The sequence below is a fragment of the Teleopsis dalmanni genome, chromosome X, assembly GCF_002237135.1.
Source record: "Teleopsis dalmanni isolate 2A chromosome X, ASM223713v2, whole genome shotgun sequence".
NCBI classification, from domain to species: domain Eukaryota; kingdom Metazoa; phylum Arthropoda; class Insecta; order Diptera; family Diopsidae; genus Teleopsis; species Teleopsis dalmanni.
In genome coordinates, this window is record NC_051848.1 from 53,714,524 (window position 1) to 53,737,591 (window position 23,068).

At 27.4% G+C, this 23,068-nt stretch overlaps 1 protein-coding gene and 1 long non-coding RNA gene across 2 annotated transcripts in view; one reads left to right on the forward strand and one right to left on the reverse strand.

Moving 5' to 3' along the window:
* Positions 1-21,806, reverse strand: part of LOC119687606 (tyrosine-protein kinase Drl) — a 180,182-nt gene extending 158,376 nt beyond the window's left edge. The window contains exon 1 of the mRNA XM_038101985.1: positions 21,662-21,806. Coding sequence (XP_037957913.1) covers positions 21,662-21,770 — 109 coding nt within the window. The 5' untranslated portion in view covers positions 21,771-21,806. The remainder of the gene's footprint in view (positions 1-21,661) is intronic.
* On the forward strand, positions 8,771-11,143 carry LOC119687608. The gene is made up of 3 exons (XR_005253211.1): positions 8,771-9,586; positions 10,705-10,878; positions 10,934-11,143. It is a non-coding gene; the product is annotated as an uncharacterized LOC119687608 (long non-coding RNA).
* Positions 21,807-23,068: the final 1,262 nt, after the last annotated feature.

Consider the following 23,068-nt stretch of genomic DNA (forward strand, 5'->3'; position numbering starts at 1 on the left):
CTCATTTGAAACATAACTAAACAAGATTACCATAGGGTGGGTAAGGTTTTACCGGCGATCCGATCCACTAAGGCCTACATTCATATTGTGTTACTAGGAGTTAGAATTCAAGAGTTAAAATGAACCACTGTTAGATCACCATATTAAATTCATATTTTTTTGGTAAAAAAAAAATGTATAAAGGGATCCACTTAGGTCTACAGGCCAATTGTGTTACCGCATAATTAAGAACTCAGGGGTTAAAACGAACCACTGTTCGATTACCATATTAAATTCATATTTTTTGGTTAAAAAAAAATTGTACAAAAATTAAATAAAATAAATAAATATCTTAAATAAATAATAAATTATGTGAATAACATGTGTTGACAAGTTTAGATAAAATTACAAACATATCAATTGTTTACATTTGGGTTAGTTGCGGCAACTGCTGCTGATAAAGGCCAACAAAACTGCGGTTGTTGGCAATTAGGAATATAAAATTAAAAAAAAAACAACTAAAATACATAGATTGACAGATAGACACAGAGACGAACAGGCTAACTGACAATCTGTCAGTTAGTTATCTTTGTGAACAAACAAATTCAAAAAATTTTACCATTTATAAATGCGCGCTAACTACCTAAACATAGTGCAACACAAATGCAGCGTGTAAACGCCACTTGGCCCCAACAAATCACCCACAAATGGTGTCATCATAAAAAATGCTTATCAGCGAGTATGCAATTGATGCAGAAAACCTAAAAAATGTCACATTAGCAACATGGAACAATTAGTTGTAGTTCCACTAGACCATTTTGAATGACATTTTATTTAATATTTTTTTTTTCATTCAGTTATAATTTTTTTTGTTTTTTTTTTTTTTGGTGTATTATGTGTATGGTGAATATGTGTGGCACTGAGATTGGGGCACTTAATTTAGTGTCCCCAATCGATCGATCAATCACTTTTGTGTTATTTACATGCTGCAATTGAAATTTACTAATTTCATAAATAAACATTAATTGTAGTGATATGAGCAGCAACAACACCAACAACAGTTACAACATAGTAATAACATTAAGCAGCAGCGATTTGTGTTTTTACACATAAAAAATTACACACGCATTACACAAACAAACGTATGCATTGAACAAGTGACATATTTTTTTATTTTTTTTTTTTTTTTTCTTCAAACGGTATAGTTTATGATTGCTAGTAAATTTTTTTTTTCGTAATATTTTTGTTAAATTTATGCAGTTTTTATCTATAAATCAAATAAAAGAATGTAAATAAATAAAATTTAGAAATACCTGCACATAAATTTTGTCACATATTTATTTACACAAAATATTTAATGTTTACATATGCAGGCAAGCAAATTGTGTCTTTCAAAGGTTTATTGCACACATATTACACATGGAATAAAAAATAAAAACAATTTTTATGAATATTTAAAGAAGATTATTTAAATTAAAACGTGTAGAAAAATGATTTTATTAAATTTTAGAACTGCAAACAAAATTCGGTTAAAACATAAATCTCACCACACCTACCAAAAACAAAAAAAAAATAATGTCACTGCGTTTGTGTAGAATTTCGGAAAAAGTTTAAGCCATTATAATTGCCGGAGATTATTTCGTGAGAAATTCAGCAGTTTCAGGGTGATTAACTGAATTAGTTGTGATGCAGACAAACTATTTCAGCTATAGATCTACTAATATTATTTGGTATTATTATTACTGAAAGCGTAGAAAGCTTACTCTCAAACAATGTCACGATCTGTCGTGGAAGATATCTAACAATAACAATAGCATTACCATCAGTGAAACGCGACTGAATTGCAACAAAATCAACTCTTTGTTGGAAGAAGTCATTACGGGTGAAATATTTAAACATCTAAAATTAACAATTATGGTCAAACGCCGGCAACCGTACTCAAATTTCACCCATTAATCAAACCTTGGATTGATAAGAAACAAGGATATGATAAGTAATTGGTGGGATTGAAAACAAGTCGTCTATTATGTAGTGCTCCAGCATAGTACAATAATTTAATCGGTTCTCCACCGTTAACAACTCAAGCACTTAAAAAAATCAAACAAGGAAAAGCGGCTATAAATGTCATATATAATTCTATATATATTCTGCGCTTCATCATGACAATGCTTAGCCACATACATCTTTGACGACTTGGAACAATTGGGTGGAACTTTACTGGAAAGTTTTCATACTTCCATCATTCTTCGCAAAACTCCATTAATGGTAAAAAACTAACGAATCGAATAGCAGTTAAAAGTCTTGCAGAGCATTATGGGCACAGTATGAGCAAAATTGTTATAAAATTAAGTGTGAGAAAATAAACAATTTGCCGGTTCAAATTCTGTCATAAGAGCCAAGGCTGTCTGTACCAATTTTGTCATACCCATGACACTCTACATAACATAGCTCTTGATCAAGCTTTTACTGACAGTCACAGTAGTTATAGACTGATACTTTCTGCATCACCCAATATAATTTAAATTATCCATAAAGATATAAAATAAAGCTAGGAGATATAAAAAGCTAGGAGCCAAAAGAGAAGGAAGGGATCCGACATATTGAAAACGTTTAAAACGGTATTAGCTTAAATTTACTATACGTGAAAGCTAACATAGGTTATCCATGCCACAATGATACATTTAAGGGACATGAGGATCTAGATAATTGTAAAAATGTAGTAGTAATATAACCTGGAGTTACTAAGAACTAATATAGATTGTCTATAAACAATATCAAAATCTATGAGGAAAATATTCCTGGAAATTTGATAGCTTTCATTGAAATTTACAAGTTTCAGAAATTGCTTGAAGTTGGAGTTACTAACGGATAACGGAAATTTGTCGACTATTTCTAATTAAAGCAATAGTCGAAAATTTGAAAAGAGTAGCAACGTTGTATCATTTAGAAACTTCTAAAAATGAAAACTCGTTCAAAGTATTTTAGGACTTTATTTACTTAATTAGTATTTTATTTGATGAAAACTTAAGTAAAGTATATTGAAATTGTATAGAAGTTCTCTTCAATAATTTTAAATTATTAAAAATTTTAAATTTATGAAGACAACAAATTTATTTAACAATAATTGGTTAAATTTTTTGGTTTTATTTCATTCTCTCTTTTCACTGCATAATATATTCATTTAGGTTAAGTGAGAAACACAAACGTATTGCCTTTAACAGTCATGCAAAAACTATGCACAGATTTGCATTAACAACGATGTTGCTATGTGTATTAAAAAATTTTTTATTACGTGTTAAATGCATTAAATTGTAACGTGTAAAAAAGTAATATTTGTTCCAAATGTATTTTAGGAATTGAAATGCTCGGTATATCAACAGAAGAATAAGTTTATTTAGAAATAAGACTGGTTTAATTACTTTAGTAATACATGTTGAGCAGAAATTCATTTTAATACTTGATATGTCAGATTAGAATATATTCTTATGGCTTCAGATTTATTTGATTAATAAATAAAATCTCTTTGCTGGAGTCATTTTATGTTTTGGATTTATTTATGGATATGAATGTTTATTCAAAGTTGTAACTCATAATAAATGTGTTAACCTAAAGCGAAAGTTACATTTGATTAGATTAGATTAAAAATACCGAACAAATCAGTTTTCTGTTGTTAGATAATTTTTATTGTAAATATTAGAGAAAACTTATAAAAGCACAATCAGATTATAAAAACTGTGGCGCTAACACCTCTCAGTACAGCATATACACGTAATAAAGATATGTTACCCGTACTCCATAAAGCCATCATAACAACAGTTTGGGTGTTAACTACAACACTATATTACTGATAAAAATGTGAGAATAATAAAAAAATAAACTGCATTTTCCACAAACAAAGTTACTGCTATAAATAAAAGATACAACATTTTTAGTTACTGAAGATAATTCTTAGAATAAACCACATGTGTGTCAACGGCTTCAATTGAGAAAAAAGAAAACACATTGTTAAATTATCTTAAGAAATTAATTTCATTGCATTTTTACTTTCACCCAATTCCAGTATATCTAGATAACTTTTATTAAAACAAATAATGTCTGGAACTTTGAATTAAAAGATATTGTTCGATTTATAGATAACCTTAAATTATGTGGGTTAGCTTAACGAATACTCTCCAAGAATAGAACAATAGATATCTTAAGCCGCAGTGTACCATTGTCTCTACTAGTAAAAATATGTAGATCTATAGATAACTATAATTACTTATGTGGATAAGTGATTTGATATAGTCATAGATTTCAATATAGAACAAATGATAGGCTTGTCTTTCACTTCCGATGCAGTTATATACTACCTTCATTCCGCTTTCATTCTATGTTAATAGAAAATAACTAAATAATTTCATCTCTATTTATATCAAAAAAATTAGATATTTTTTTATAGAAGTAATATTGTTAGCCTCCAATTTTTTAACCGCTAACGTTTTTGCTACTAACTACTGCAATAAGTTATTTTAAAACCCTTATCGCACCAAATGTATTTACCTTCTGCTGCAAAAGTATCCGGATTTTGTTGTTTCTTAACTACTCCTTAAGTAATAGACCTTTTTTGTTAGGTTGGTACACGCTTTCTTGACATATGGTACAAATTTGAGCGCCATCTGTCAATTACTTTGTTTACAGCAGCTGCTAATGTGTGACTATCTCAAGTGCATTTAGCAATTTTTACTATGGAAAATTCTTGTTGTAGGCGATTTTTTGACCAAACACGGCATCACTATCATCGCTCAGGCACCATATTCGCCAGATCTGGACCCGTGCGACTTTTTCCTGTTGCCGAAATTCAAATCGATAAAAGAGAATTCGCTGAAGGAACTAGAAGCCATACCTTCACGGGCCTACGAAAAGTGTACGGAAGATTGGGTTAAGCGTTGGCATATGTGTATCGCTTCAGAAGGAGCATATTTTGCAGGAGATGAAATAAATTTAGAATAAAATTTAAATTTGTGTATTTTATTTACAAAATTCGAGTACTTTTTGAGCAGAAGGTACGTTATTAAGAAAGTAAGAAGAAGAAAGTATTTTAAAAACAAAAGGACCAATCAATTTTTTAGTAAGCCCAGTGTAAAAGAAATTTACCTGCAAATGATTTAGATTTTATGAATATCAGAAATCGCTAAGTTACTCTTGGTATAATACAATTTGTATTATTTTTGAACTATCTAAACTCTTTCAACCGGACACAGAGCATAATATATATTCGTAGAAAAATTTGCATTCCCTATATAATAGTTTTTACACTTTATGCTTGCATAAAGTATACGATAATGTCATATCAACATACCAGCGCACCCCTCTCTCCCTTAATTTCGGCTCTGGGTACGCCCATGATCATTTGTATCTTAAGAAGATTTTTCCTTCAACTTCGATAACAAAAAAAAAAATTATTATTTACACATATAAGACTACTACAATTTTAGAGAAGTCAAAAAATGTGTACTAGGTTGATTTGTTTCTAAAGAATAACTATGGTATTTAACCCAATTTAAAATCTACAATTTTCTTAATACCCTTATACGCTTAATATTACTATTAATATTTTAAATATTATAATATATACTTAACATTTCTTGCCGTCCTTTTATTTGTCTAGCTGTATTTTACTGACATACTTTTAATTATAATTCTCCACTATTTATTCAATTTTTGACACACATTTCCTGGTCCCCTTCTTGATTCCAATCCATTTCTAAAGCTATTATTTGATTATATTTTGTTTTGATTGCTCTCATTGTAAGCACATCTTTATCCTGCCAACAGACCACACAATGGCAATGCATTGACCGCGTTAATGTGCATTCCATTATTTGAGAATCAACACCCTTTACTTTCGAAACTATTTCCAACCATTGTTTAAGATCCATGGAATGTCGCAGCCGTACAACCGATCGATCAATCAATCATGCCAAGTAGAACAAACAAGCGTCAACTCTGCGGTTTGCACCCGTTCAATGTATCTCAAATCAGAAAATAATAATTTTTTTTTTTGACTTTCTTGATATTTTCATTAAAGAGCGTCTCTTAATATGTCGCTCAGTGGGTCTCTGTGTTTGTTCTTTCGTTTGTCATAATAAAATTTATGACATGTCACATTGCCGTCAGACTGTCAGTCATTCCTTCACTCCTGCCAATAGTTCATTCCTTCATTCGTACGAGAATAGTACTCTGTTCTGTTACTTGCGTAACCGAAGAAAAATTAAAAGAAAAAAATAATGTACCATAAATTATTGTTTACATTTAGCGCCGGCAAAGACGGTATGGACGATATGGACGATATGGACGCTTCGCTTAACGAACGGTGGCAGCAGGTGGCAATAAGCCAAGTACCAACAAACTAAGGATCTACTGTGTTTACTTTGGAGGAACATTTCAATTTAAATGTCTTATTTGTTGCATGAAGATTATATACATTTTTTTTATTTTTATTGAAAATAGTAAAAAAATAATATTTTTTTTTCTTTCTTTTTTTTTTTCTTTGGTCATAAATTCATCAGTGTCGGTGCCTTTTTACTGCGAAGGTAACGAGCGGTCAACAACTGCGGTTTACACAAATGTCGATTTTTGAAAGAGGAATTTTATTTGTAAATAAAATAGATTTGAACTATCCTGTCATGTGATATGTTTACATTTGCATAGTAAGTGGATTTAGAAGAAGCTCTCGTAAATATGTCACTGTCATATCAAACAAAAAGTATCATTTGCTTAAAGACGCAATTTAGTTTGATAAATATTATTGAGAAAAATTTTTTTAAATATTTACAATTAAAATTTTGAATCATTATCTGACAAAGAAAAACTCAGGGCTGATAAAGAACCTAATAAATTTTTGAAGTAGTTTGGTTTGTACATTGTGAACTATATAATCGGCAAAGTCTCATGATTTGTGTCAAAAATTGAAGTCTTCGAGAAATTTCACCAAAAAAAGCTATTCTTATTACTAGCAGAGGATATCCTTAGTATTATTATAAACTGTTAAATGACAAAAACTAAAGTTAGGCTATAAAATTTAAAAAAAGTAGACGAAGGAATCAAGCTTTCATCAATTGAGTACATTAAAAACACGTTACATATATAGATATACATATATATACATAGAAAAAATAAAAATCACTCTCCACAGACACTGGAGACCTTTGAAGATCGATTGAAGATATCAACATTTTTGTATAGTCAATAGAAAAAATGAAAATCGCTTTCCACAGGTACTGCACACCTACAAAGACTTAAAAAAATACCGTAAGAATCTTTCGAGAATATGGTGATTTGGAAAGATAGTACTCCAGAAAGGTAATATATATGCGCGGTGACAAAAAAAACGTTATAGAAAGTTAGTTGATAAGACTAAACCCCGCCCTGGGACTTACAAAAGCTTAAACAAATACCATAAGAATCTTTCGAGAATATGGTAAATTGATAACGCTAAAACTGATGTGGAAACATGGTATTCCAGAGATGATATATAATTGCGCAGTGACAAAGAAGACTTGAAAAAACTTAGTCGACAAGACTATAAACCACCGTGAAACGTACAAAGACCTAAACAAACACCATAAGAATCTTTCAAAAATAAGATAAATTGATAACGTCAAAGGTGATTTAAAATGATGGTTTTCCAGAGAGGTGTGTGTGTGTGTGTGTGTGTGTGTGTGATATAATTGCGCGGTGACAAAGAAGAGTTGTAAAAACAATAATATGTTATAATAGTATATAATAATATAATATAGATGTCACACGAGTTAACGCAAAAAGTCTGTATGGACCGAATTTTCATCTACGAATTGCTGCTGAATTGCAACTAAATGGACACGCAACCCATTTCTGAAGCGGTTGATGACTTGTAACGAAAAGTGATTGGTGAACACTGACTACAACGTCAAGTGATCCACACAAATTGACGTGATCGAATCGCGGTGAACCGGTTGGAGCGTCTGAAAGAAACAATCGCCCTGCAACAGTAAGCTTTAGGCAATAGAAGACGAATTGTGTTACATCAAGACAACGTCAGACCACATACATAGATAATGCCTCGCCAAAAGCTCCAGAAGCTTGATTGGTAAGTTCTTATGCATCCACCTTAAAGTCTAGAACTGGCACCAACTATTCACAATTTGTTCCTGTCCATAGCGTACGATGAACGATTTTTGTAGTGAAAAACTCGCTTTAAGAGAAGCATGTGATAATCAACTGTCCCAATATTTTGCTAACAATGGACTACGAATTCTATAAGAGAGGCATTAAGAAACCACTTTGGCAACAAGTTATTAAACCAAACGCCGGATTTTTTTTAACTACACAAATTATATATGTATATATTAATTAATATATATAATTATTAATATATATAGAGGTTAATACAGTAAACTCAATATGTTACGACAGATATATTGTGAAAGCCTTTCGTATGTGCGATTTAATAAAACCGGTTTGGACACATTTGTCTTTTAAATTTGATCATTCGGTGTTGAGGGAGTTTATTACATCAGATACTCGTTAAATCGTGAGCCTGCTGTATTTCATAACTATAAATCCATTTTCTGCCATTTTCAAAACCTATAAACACCTCACCAATTGCATACATATAACACATTATATATATATATATAATATATTATTTCTTGTTTTGCTAGTTTGCATAGGTGCATAAATGTCATTTAGTTGTCAATGAATTTTCTGTCAAAATCTATTTGAAAATTCTGACAGAAATTTTTATCTTATATTATATTTGAAGTAAAATTAATGAACAGAACGCTTCAAAAATTCTGCAAAATTTAAGGTTATCCGATAGTCAGCAAAATTCTTTGTGTTTGGGTTTTTCTGATAGAAAATGAAAATCTATTTCAGGAAATTTCATAGATCGGATCCCTACTTGGAGTGGATAATATTAGCTTCGCTTGGAGTTATACTACACATACTGAATATCCAAATAACAGATTTATGTTTTCCAAGTAAATATTTGTTTCGGAACACCTACACCTGCACGATGGTATGCTGTTCTTTGTTGATGTTAAGCTGTTTGCATGTCAGGTTACCGGATAATATTCCGAAACCCATCAAAATCTACACACGGATCTCTAAATACTTTGTGTTCTTGATAATATCTGAATTCTTTTTAAAAGTCATGACAATCCCAGCTTTTATGTTTGCAAAATTTATATTAGTAAACCTGTCGTTCGAAGTGGTTTTAAATTTTATAAGGAAATACTTCATATTCCGATGGATTTTTAACTTGATCAATTTTACCATTATGTTTATTATCAATAGCTATGTTTTGCTTCTCGCTTACCAATCCATTGGATTGAAAAGAATATTAGAAAGCAATTTCATCCGTTACGTTAAGTGCAAGGCTCTATTGAGTAGAAAGCCTACGGATTCTTTTTGGTATGTGATTTTGGAATTTCTGGATATAGATCTATTTGCCAAACCACCAAATTTAAATCATGCCGATCCAGTAACTCGATGCATAATATTAAAGGCATTTAGAATACACCGACGTAGACTAAATAATCGTCGAATTCGTTCTACAGATTTCTTCAGGGACTAAACCAAATTGGTAAGTATTTATATTAAATAATGTAATTATTAAATATTTAATTACTTACTTACTTACTTACTTAAAAGTCTATAATAATATTTTTAAAACCAGTCCAAACTTCTATGAAAGTCTAACTATAATATTTGATTATTAAAAGTAGATATATATGTGTCTTTTAATGGATTTTTATGTTGTTATTCTCCCAAATATATTCAACAAGAAACGTATATAAGTAAATATTTGGTTCCATTAAATAAAGATTGACTTCTTATAATTTCGAAACGATAACACTTTTGAAACGTCTAAAACTGCTTTGAATTTGTTAACATCTTTTGATATCCTAATATGTAGTCACTTTTTCTTGTTAATCCTATCTAACATTATCTAAATTTTCATCAATTTCTATTTTCCGTCTTGGTGCCTTAAGATATGAATATTATTCTACTGAGTTAAAAAATTCAATAATCGATAGTATTGATATTAGGAGAGACAATGAAGGGACTGAGAAATGAAAACTGAGACCTTTAGGCACTGCGATCAGCTCAATCTATTGCACATCCCATTGTATTTAGAAATTTAGTATATCGAGGAAACGAACTGGCTCCTTCGGAGGGAGCTTTTGAAGGTCTCCAGTGTCTAATTGGTTTGCATCTAAAATGATTGGTCTTCTAGCCTAGTGCACCACAGTTGGTGATCAGATTTACCACAGACTCTACCTCATAACAGCAGAATCTGCAAATATTTGTGTTAGATATACCGATTTTGTGTAGGTGCTTATTGAAGGTCGCGTGGCCTGTTAGTGCACCAGAGTGTGACTTTAGACTCTTCTTGTTAAGATTGAGAGCGATGTTTGATCTTTTGAAGAGACATAAGATCTCTGCCATCTATGAGATCGATTTTCTTGTACGAACAGATAAATTCTAATTTGGATTTCATAAAACTGTTTAGTGTCAACATTGTTTCATTATATTTTTTGAAATTAATAGTTATCCATATCAATGGATCATGTCCACATAAAAACCATGATTATTTAAAATTCTGACATTACCATATTTATAATTATAATATTTATTCCATACTTATGATATTTATAATTGATTTATTATTAATAAATTAACGTTAAACTTATATTAAAGCAAACCCAAAGTTTTAGATATTTAAAAAAGCAATTAGAAGAAACTTAGAAATTGAAAAATGGAAACATGGGTAACAGGAATAGATTTTATGTTGGTGAAGGAGATGTCAGTTGACTGAAATTACAAGTCCTTGACTATTGGTTCTTTTTTTATTCATAGAGAAGTTATTACAAGGTAAGGCCCTTAAATACTATATTCACGAGTACAATTTTTTTTGACTATTTTACAGATGATGATGACAAGATAAAACATCTAAAAATCTACAATTTATAGGATTCAATAGTGTTGTATCGGCTTTAAGATAGTTTTGACGAATCTTGGAAGTTGGAATCTTGTGATAACCTTAGTTAGAATCGAAAAACCTGTACCAGTACTTTTTTTAATCACTTAAACATAATTGTATTATTATAATGTAGGAAAAATTTAATTTTAAAAATAAAGTAAGTAAAGCATTAATTACATGTATTTAATTTATTTTATTATTAACATATTAATAACAGATAGTTAATTTCTTATGTGCGACGATATTAATGAAAAGTACAATCACTAATTGTAAACCCAAAACTGGATAAGAATTATAAGCATATTTCTAACCGTTATTTTTAGACAATCCTGATTATATTTATAAAGGATATTGCTAGTATATGTAGTGATGTCTCCAAATAATCCCGCATAATTTTCAATAGAACCAAATTCAAGTCTAATGTTCTATATAAAACTACAGCTTAACAAAAAATTAATTTTTGGAAAGAGAAGAACCATCTTTTTCATTATTTATAACGACTCATCGAGTAATCAACACATTTTTTGTTACTTAGACCAAATGATTACCAATTATTATTATTATGGTAATGACAATCGTGGATATGGAACATTTTCAATTTGACATCATTAGGATGTGTAATATCATAGACATCTCTCCTGAATTAATTTTTTTTAATTATCGACCCCATTTAGTCTCTCGTCTAAAAATATCTGCTCTTACTTTCTCATGATCTAACAAGTATGTAAGAGATAAGATGACTAACCATAATGGATTGTGTGATAAAAGTCGAACAAGTGTCAGAAAATCATTCTAAAATATCTTCATAATTCATAACATAAGGAACTAACAGAAGAAATTGAAAAATAGTACTCAAACGTCAATGGAGGCCCTTGCATTAAACCCTCAAACGACCAGACCTCTCGCAGACTCGACAACTCTCACGTTACATTACTTATTTACAAAAGTTCTCTTGTCCTTGTGAAGTACACACTACATGGTTCGTAAAAAGAAATTTGGCATAACAAAAGGAATGATTTTTATTTTTGGTCTATGCTGGTCATACGAATCAGAGAAATAATAATAACTGTGGTTCCTACTACTTAATTGATCTTACACTCGAATTTGTGAAAATCAAGAACAGGCGAAGAAATTTGCAATCAATAGGTCACACACTTCGTAAATAAAGTAGAATGGATGTCTCTTAAATTGAACTCATAATGATTTATTAGATTTTATAGAGGCCAACAACATATTAATTTGATGATAATTTATTTACGCAGAATATCAGCAGTTTGGATCATAGTTAGGCCCAATCCTCTATGTTAAATATTATGCATTTGTTAGATCAGTGTTAAATATTTTTTCCGCGGGGTTTTTCTTAAAAAGAGTGGTGTTATAGCTAAATAGTATTTTACTTTTACCAGGACCGGCGACTAGTGTAGTTAATTCCTGAAAATAGAATTCTCGTAAGTAGTTAACTTTTTGTCTAAAAAGAATTATACAGCATTCTTAGATGGGATACAGTAGTTCAATAATGGACGCAGTATAACGAATACTGGGCTTACATTGGAGCGTACCAAATAAAACACAAATACATTCTAGTATACTTTCGTTTCTTCGTTTCTTTCACGATCTACAAACACTTCTACTAAAGGCACTCAATCCAATCCGTCAAATTACGGAAGTGTTGTGACAGACAAAAGCAGATTGAAAATACACCTTATTAAACTAAGATGGGTTTTTGCTCTTCTATACCATATTTTTGACTAAACTTAGCTCGATATTCAAAAGATTTGTATTATCTGCCAGTCTTTCCCTGCTTTTGCAGTTGTTTTTTGTCTAATAAGACTTTCAGAGAAAGGTCAGTAATCATCTAAGTTTTTAAATATTTTCACAGAAAACTTTCTCTATATAACATAATAACTACTTTCTCGCCATAATTCATATTTTTGAGAAGTTATTATATGGCGCATAGGGTATATAAAATGTTTCAAACTCGATAGAAAAATAGATTATTTCTGAAACATAATAATAAAAATAAACAAAAACTTTTCGGATATTAAAGTAAAACTGCAACCCAACATCCTTAAATAATTTCACTGCAACGCTGCATAGTTTGCCACTTCCTGTTTCATCCTTCCCAACCCTTTCCTTTCCAGTAAAGTTTTAAGCGCATTCTGACTTTTAATGTTTATTGAATTTTATTTCATTATTGTTTAAAATTTGTTTTAAAAAAATATGTTCACGAAAAGTATAAAATTTTTTATTCAGTTTTTTATGGTTTTCAACAAAAATTAACAAAGCTAACTTTGCTAATTTTATTTTGCATAAATTCTGCAAAAAATAAATTTTTCCACAATTATTTATTTATTTCATTTTATTTGAATTAAATAAATTAAATGATTAAAGAATTAATGGATTAAACAAAATTGAAAGGCTTAACTCAAAATAGAAACAACTAAATAAACATTATAGATTCTCTGGGTACCGGGACATACTGGCATACGCGGAAACGAATATGGAGACAAAGTAGTCAGGTAGCAAACAGCCACACCGATAATGGGTTTGAAATCTTTCTGTGAATTAAGACATAGTACCCTCCTTTCTGCGAAGAGAAGGAAGAGTCAACCACACATCTGGTATTAGAATGCAAAGAGGCAATAAAACTTTGTAAAATAAGTTCTATACTACTTTGTATTGACGCAACAGGGCTTAGAAACCTACAATAAACACATAAGGTGGCACAATAAATCCTATAGTCGCAGTGCCACATTCCTAAAAAATAATAATAACTCTAATACAATTCACAGAGATAAATCCTAAATGATGAACACAAATGTCAGTCAGTCACAAGAAGACTCAGCTTATTTAAGCCTTTTATGTGGGTTCAATTTGAAGCCAGACACTAACTGATTCAAAGGGGCTCAATTTCCGATCAATTTCCGACGAGTTGGTCATTTAATGGAATACGTATTAACTATAAAAGTAGCCTTGCATTATTAAAATGTCAATATCATTCCATGACTAGTAAGGCAGGTTATTTAATCTACCATATCTCCATACGATATCCACTATGTTTACTTATATTAATGCTCAACTGTAGCTATGGAAGAATATATAGTAACAACCAAATTATACCATAATTAATAACACTAATGTTAAATTAGTATTAATTACTCTATTATTACGTTATTCTAGAGTCATATTATATGTACAATATAATGGATGTTTTTTTAGCTGCATGAGAACTGTTGATATCGATAACTATGGTTTGAAAGCTAAGAATGTCAAACGGCGTTGACATTTCTATTCAGTAAGATTTGGCAATCCATCATGAATTTTTTAATGGTAGAACAACACTTCCCAATAGTGGAAATTTACTTTTAAAAAAATAAATCTGTTCGCGAAGTTCATATCGTCAATAAGCAAAATTGCCATATATGCAGCAAAATTGAGATAATGCTCAAGCCGTTAACGAATCACCATTACATCCATTTAAATTGAAATTTTGGTGCGGTCTTTACTTCTTTCGAGGAAGAATCTAGCGTTACGGCGAATAGCGAGCGCTATCAAACCATGATGACTGAATTTTTGTCACCATTTTCCAAAACTTAATTAATTAATTAATTAAGCATTGACGACATAAGGTTCCAACAAGACGGCGCAACTTGCTATACAGCGTGATTAACAATCGATTTATTGCAAAATAAATTTGATTACTTTATTTCGAAAAGTTGGGCCTCTCGTTCGTGCGATTTAACGCCTCTTGATTACTTTTTATGGAGCTATATAAAATCATTGAGGCCCTATGCTTCACAGAGGGATAAGGATGACAGAAGAAGAAGATTAACATCTTCTCATTGGCTTATACCGACAAACGACAAACCAGCAACACTTGAAGCATTGGAAACTAATGTTCATGCCACCATTGACGCTATACATCCACATTTATTGCAAAAAAAAAACAAAAATTGGACTGATTAGCCACGGCGGGCATATTCTTAGCCGAAAATCATATTCAAAAAAAAAAATGCCATGAAATTAACTAACAGATTATTATTATTATGTTGAGGCTAGTTGAGTCAGTGAACTTGAGCACTTTTACTCTCTATTATCTGCAAGGTTTCTTCATAACCCCACTCTACGCCTTGACTGCATTATTGTTTATCACTTCAGATTATAATAAATAAATTTTATTCCAATAATATTTTTGTCTTGTTTTATCATTTTAAGTTCTCATGCATAAATAAAAAAACATCCAATACACATACCTCTGGCACTTGTTTATAATTATACTAAAAACATGTTACATGAATGTTATGTTCATGTTACAGTAACTAATTGCTATGTACACATTTATGGCTGATGTAAAATAATGTTGAACTCAAATTAGATTAATGTTAGTGTAATGTTAAAATTATTCTACGCTACCAGCATTAACAATCGCCACATAATAGCGTTTGCCAAAGAATAATAACTTCTTACTGGTCTTGATTATTGTTAAGTGGAGATTCTGTAAAGCTTCACCGTCTCTCTCTCTCTTCCTCTTTTGGTATTATTTCAATTTATTCCACAGCAAACTTCATTTAGAAATCACTTACTTTTACATACATATGTATGTACTTGTTTATAAACATCTTTAAGTAATGTTAAATCAATGTTGCGGTTGTGTTGTGCACACTTATGCTCACATATGCATTAACATTACGTTTGAAATAATTTAAATCGAATGTTAAAAGAATTTTAAGTCATGTTAATATATGTCTTTGATTACAGTGCACTAACTTCACATTAGTTTAAATAATGTTAAGGTATTTTCCAAATCTCTTCTGTTAAATTATTCGCTTAACAGTATATTATTTTAAGCATTTATTTTCATTAATTTATTTTGCAAAATATGAAACTAAGTGCAATAAATCTCTTGCATGCAGTCAATAATAATAACAATAAGTCAATCAATCAATAAATAAAAAATTAAAGCAAAATCATACTGAACCGAAGAAATATTGGCGGAATTATTTACATCTATAAAACTCTTCTTCTTATTTAAACTTAAAACTCTGTCGATATACCATGTCCTATGGTAACTAATGTCGCATTAATACTCATTATATATATTTTCAATATATAGCAATAACGCTGTTTATTTATAGCGTTAATTAAAATCTTATATTTAAAAAATATTATCAATGAAAATTGTTTACTTCAAATTGAAGCCTCAGCCGAAGCCCCAGTCGAAGCCCCAGCAATTTGTTTATTCATTGCCGTTATCGCTTCAGAGTAGCGGGAGTTTTGCTATTTTTTATTTGTTTTTTGTTTTTTGTTTTAGTTTTGTTAAAATAAAATCAAAATTCGTCAATAAAAAAATTTAATAAATTCAATAATAATAAATAATCAGAATTTATTATTAAAAACAGCTACTATAAACATAATTGGTCTCCATAACTTGCTAATAGAGTCCAAGGAATAGCTAAATGGTAGCTGCCCTTCCTTAAAATATGTCCAAAAGAATATTTCCTAACGCAAGGACAACCCATTGGATAACGCCCAACAAACATTCCTACCTAAACATCATGAACATCCGATTTTAGAGAGTCCAATATATAAATAACCCAACGAACATCCCCACCTAAACATCATGAACGTTCGATTTTAGACAGGAAATAAATAGTGTGTTGGCTCTCCACGGAGCTGAAAACGGCCCGATTTTAATGTGGAGGCCTTTCTTTCTTTTTAGTAAAATCAAATCCATAAATGTAAGAATAATAAATATTAAGTAGAACTTTATTAATTATTTCATTTGTTTTTATGTAAGCAAATTGTATAAAAAATTATATATTTACAACAGCATTTTTCAACAATTGTTCCGCACCCATCTATCTCGTTCTCTAACTATATGGACATATTAATTAATAGCAAATGCAAGATATGTTATAATGGTGCATATCATTAATATACAAGCATACGAAGTAATTATATAAAAAAAAATAGGCAATTTGTGTACTGCCTAGCGCTTTTGCAGTCCTAACAAATTATATATAATTATATAAACTAATTTAAAAAAAAAATTCGAATATTTGCTAAGACGACTGATAATGAGAACTTGTCAATACTCTAAATAGCGTTGTATGGTCAGCCAAATTCCAATAAATTAACAAAAATTTTTGTTGTTGTAAACTTAGTACCAGTAAACGTGCATCAATGTATCAATGGACCGCAGAATCAGTGGAAGTAAGAAGTTTAATACTTTAAACTTTGGACGTAATAAAACCCTATCAGAGAAATTAAAGTGATAACTGAAAAGCCCGTAAAGCGAAATGCGAAGCTACTAAATTAAAATCGATATGCCAAGTAAACGTATATAACATATAGAATGATGTCATTAATACTTAAACAAAAATAATAAAGTAATTAATTTTTTTATAACTTAGCTATCTAAGTTATAAAATCTGTAATTTCATAAAAGGTATCTGGAACATTCCCAAGAGAAAATATTGAATTCTTAAACACCGAATACGAATTATATCTATCCATATTTAACCATTTTTAATTCCTTCAATTCTTAACATGTGAGTGAAAGATGGAAACGGATATTGGAACTGCAATCTTTTGCCCGCTATTATATGTATTATATATAAGGCGAGCAGATGACCTGAAGTTTCACTCTGCATTGGAAGTTGATTATGAACTGAATTTCTATTAATATATAATAATAGTAATAAATTTTACTATTGATATCAATTTGACCACTTTTTCTATAATATAACTTTTGGTTCGAAAAGTATTCAGATGTGCGGAAAGCATAAATAATGTAGTATCTTACTAGTATACCCAAGAGGTCAAATAGTGTTTGCGTGAAAAGTAAAGAGATTATTCCTATTATAGTATATATATAATGTGAAAAAGGAATGAATCATTTTTAATTATTTTATTATTATTTAGTAAATTATAAATATTTAATATATTAAAAAATCGAATTATGACTAATAGGCTTTATACAACACTTAATAACAAATGTTTTTTGATATAAATCTGGTTCTATTGTGAATGTTAAAGGTTCAAAGTATACTAACAGGCAGATCTGGGTACAAATACAAAACCAGATTCAAAAAAAAATTACCAGATATATACATGTTATAATAAGTTCCTTTGCACTATTCGAGCAAACGACTATTCTGGCAAAATTAATTTTCTAAAAATTGTATTGGAGATGTTAACACTATTCTGGATATTATTAATAATCTGAGTTAGAAATTTTCAAATCTATAAAACAGGTAAGTTATATGTGATCTGCTGAACTACTCCATTACATTGGTTAGTATAAAAGAATATGGGGCTAGGTAGACATTTTTATGATTACTATGAACTATAAGCTATTATGTTATTTATTATATTAATTTAGTTTTATCTTTTTTTTTTTTTGAATAATAAAAATAAACTTAAAATAATAGAAACTAATTTTTAATTTCATTATTATTAAATATTTTATATTATTAGTGATTTTTTTAACTAATTTTTATTGTAATAAATTTTAATCATAATAATATTATTTTAACTGATTTCATTTAGCATATTTTATTTACAATATCTTAATATTTTTAATAAAATAAAAATAAAATTATTTATTACATTACAATAATTATTTAATATATTATAAATTATATTATTATGTCTCATATTATTTGCTTTGTTATTTTTCTATCTTTTATTTAATTCAAATGTTAATAATTAATAAAATTAGTTTCTATAATAACTTTATTATATGTATATATATATGATTTCATTTTATATATAATATATATATTCATTTTTTAATTCTTAAGTCAAGTTTTTTTAATACATAAAAATTCATTTTACTTAATTTTGTATTAATCTAATTGAAGTAATAATCATTTTTTAACTTGATATATTTAATGAAGAAACCAAAAGATATCACATTTTAGATCTATATCTTATAAATTAAATCACACATTAAAAAATATGTAAAATTAGAACTGCTATACCAAAATTCTAAGGTATATAACAGTTGGTATCATAGGGCACTAATTCTTTCTAGTAAGAAACTACAATATGAGTAATAGAATTTGGTTATTAATTCCAAATAAAGTTTATAATAAAAATGATTTATTTATCATATTTTTATTCTATTTTTATTTAATTAATTGATAGAATAATATTAATATTAAATGTTTATTTTATTAACCAAAAATTACTTTACTATATTTAAAGTTTTTTCGCAGGCTATTAGATCTATTTTATTCTTATATTTATTTTTATGTTTTATTTTTATTTATTATATTAATTTTTTCCCCTTTTTAATTTTATAACATGTTTTTTGTTTTGATACAAATAATGATAATAAAAAAAGTTTATTTTCTTTATATTTTTATTTATTTCATATTAATCTATTTTAAAATACTTAATTTAATATTAGTTAAGTTATTTAAATTATTTTTATTAAACTATTATTAAACAACTTTTTTATTATTTTTTAAGTTTATTTTATACAGCATAATTTTATTTTTCATGTTTACAATTATTTTATATATTAATATTAGCTTTATTATATGTTATTACATGAGAATTAAGTTAAAATACTAATATTATAATGAAAATTAGTTATATTTTTTTTTTAATATTTATTTTATTTTTTAAACGTATAGTGTTATTATAATACTTATGATATTAACTTAGTTCACTTTATTTTAATTTTCTTGTATTTAATTAATAAATTAATTATATTATTTAAGTTTATTCAATTTAACATAATTTGGTTTTTTTTTTTTGATATTAATAATTTATTTTTTTTGATATAATTTTAATATAACTTTAATATATTTTTTGAATATAAAAATTTTTTTAATAATAATTATTTTTAATATTATCATATTTTTTATAATTTGTTTCAATTTATTTGCTTCAGATAAATATCGTATTGTCTCAATACACATTATTTTATATAACCCAGTTTTTATGTATAGTACTTAATCAAAATAATAATTATGACATAATTAGAAGTTTTTATAGAGTATTTCTAAAAATTTCTAGAAATTATTAAGTTTTTATTAAAAATTTTCTTCTTGTTTTTATTTCTGGATAATAAATATCATTTTATTTCAATTAATTAATTATTCTATTAAAAATAATTGTGGTATAAAATCTATTTCGATAAAAAAGAAAGCAATGAGAGGAAGTTTTAGAATCCAAAAATATTTATAATTTTCAATCAAGTGAATCATTAGATTGACCATGCAGGCATTTTGGAAACCGTCATATATATTAATCATCTTTGGATCTTTAAACACATCTGTTGATATATTTGTTCGTTTATGATCTATGGACTGCAAGTGTCAGGTAAACCGTAGACTAGTCTGTTAACAGAAGCAACCAACTTGCACTTAAATTAAGTTAAGTGTAAAAGTTATTTAAACATATTAAGATGACAATATGATGATATGACGATAGTAAAATAGTTTTAGTTTTATGTGTCATTTATTACATTTACATTATTTAAATTCTTAATTACTTGCGTTTATCTTACATTATTTTATTTTATTTTATTTTATTTTATTTAATATTCTTTATTTAATATTCTTCTTTTACTTTATTTCATTTCCTTTTGGTTTATTTAATTTTATTTTTATTTAGTTTTATTTTATTATATATTATTTTATTTAATTTTTTTTAATTTTCTCCAATTTTTTTTATTTTGTTTTATTTAATTTCACTTTATTTTATTTCAATTAATTTTATTTGAATTCATTTTGTTTGATTTTATTTGATTTAATTTTAATTTATTTGATTTTATTCTATTTTATTTTATTTTATTTTGGATTACTGTATTTTCTTTCCTTTATTCATTTAATTATATTTGATTTTATTTTATTTAAATAATTTTCTTTATTTTTTTTTTTTTATTTTATATAATTTAATTTTACTTTAATTTATTTGATTTTATTTTATTTAGTTTTATTTGACTTTATTTTATTTAATTGTCTTTTCTTTTCTTTTCTTTTATTTTATTTAAATTAATTTTAATTGATTTTGTTAAATTTTATATTGCTTAATCTTATAATATTTTTTTTATCTTATTAAAACAATAAAAAAATAATTAAAATAAGATATCGTTTTTTACTATTTGTTTTTATTTTATTTCTTATATATTTTTATTATTTAGTTTATTTATTTGTTTTTTTTTTTCATTTCACATCATTATCTTAGTTTGGTTTAGTTTAATAAAAAATTATAGAAATAAGTATTTTTTATTTCAATTTTAGTTATTTTATTTTATTTTAACTCCATTTATTATAGTTTTTTATTTTATTATTTTTATTTTTGTAGTTTTCGATTTTATTTCGATTTCATTTCATTTATTATTTTTTATTCTTATAATATTTATTTTTATTTTTATAATAATATGTATATATACAATATACAATACTTTATTATGCTGCTAATATTTTTTTAATCATATATAAATTATTTTATTCTTGATACTAAATTTTTAATTTATTTAAAATGATTTTAAATTCGGTGAATTTTTTTATTTTAATTAAATTAACGAAATTATTGTTATTTATTATTTCTACTTTCATAATAAATGTTTATTATTTATATAAATTTTTTTATATATTTTTGAGATATATATAACTAATATACTTTTTCATCACTGATATATAACTGTGGACTCACCTATTAAACGCACCACCTCCTGTAGATTTAGATAAACGTTGAGATGACTCCGCACGATGCTGAGAAACGCCAAAACTAATCCAATCCTTATTTGGGTCCTTAACAGCATTTTTATATATTTAAATTTTATTATGTTTTATATTAAGTCAATTTTTATTATTCTCTATTCTCTATCTTTTGTAGAACTTTTGTTTTTGTCTATTTATTTTTTAATAAATAATTTTTCACTTTGTGTTTAAATAACTTTTGCTTTTTTAGTATCTCAAATTCCTTTTTAGTACTATTTTTTTAACCTCTACTTTCGGAACTTTTTATAAAAATTAATTTAATTAATAATTAATTAAGTTTGGCTACCAAAATTTATTCAAATCTGAAGTTTTGTTAGTGTTTTTTTTTGTATTATAGTTTTTTTTTTAACCATAAAAATGATACTTTAATTAATAATTTTAATTAAGCCTTAAGCTTATATAGTTTTATTGTAATTACAATTTTCTAGCTCCTCAATGAAATTATAAAGTTTTTTTGAGTCCAAAAAATTTTATTCTCTAGTATTTTTTAATGACAATTTATATGAGCTTGAGCTCAATTTTAAGTCACTGTATTTTAAGCCTGAAGCCTGAAGATTATTAGATTCTCAAAACTTGTATTTTTTAGTTTTAAAAATTGGGTTTTTAGAATTTTTTTTAAATCACAATATTCTGAGCCTTAGCTCCAAATTCTTGGCTTTGAGGAATTGCTCGTTAAAATTGGTGGAAACTTTTATATTGAGTTCTTGAGAATGTCATGAAGGACAATATTTAATGTTTTGTCCTTTAATTTTAATAACTTTCAAGAATTTAAATTAATTTAAGATTAAAAGGTATTTTTTAAACGATGTTATATATGAATTACTTGGCTTCTTCAGATTTTTTTTACGTCACAGTCTTTTGAGCCTTTAAATTAAGTTTTGAAAGTAAACTTTTTTTAAATTTTACTTGTTGGATTTATTTTGTTTTGAGTTTGGATTATTTAACTTTTAAGACTGATTTTAAGCACTAATTCCTTAGCTTTTCAGTATATTTTTAAAGTTGCAAGATTTTGAGCATGAAGCTTTGTTTGCTTTACTTTTTCAAATTCTTTATGAGCCTTAATTTTAATTGATTAATTATTTGGGTCTTGAGAACTTATGATACTTGATTTCTAAGCCTTAATTTTTAAAGGTCTTGATTTTTAAGTCTTGATTTTTGAGCTTTGTTTTTTGTTTGGCTCTGAAACGACTTTTTCAAACACAAGTTAATTTTAACAAGTTATATATTTGGCTCCTAAGAAGATTTTGAGTCGAAATTTATTGGATTTTGCCAAAAGAATATGTACTTATAGTTTCTTTAGTCACAATTTTATGAGTCTTAATTTTAACACGTTATATAT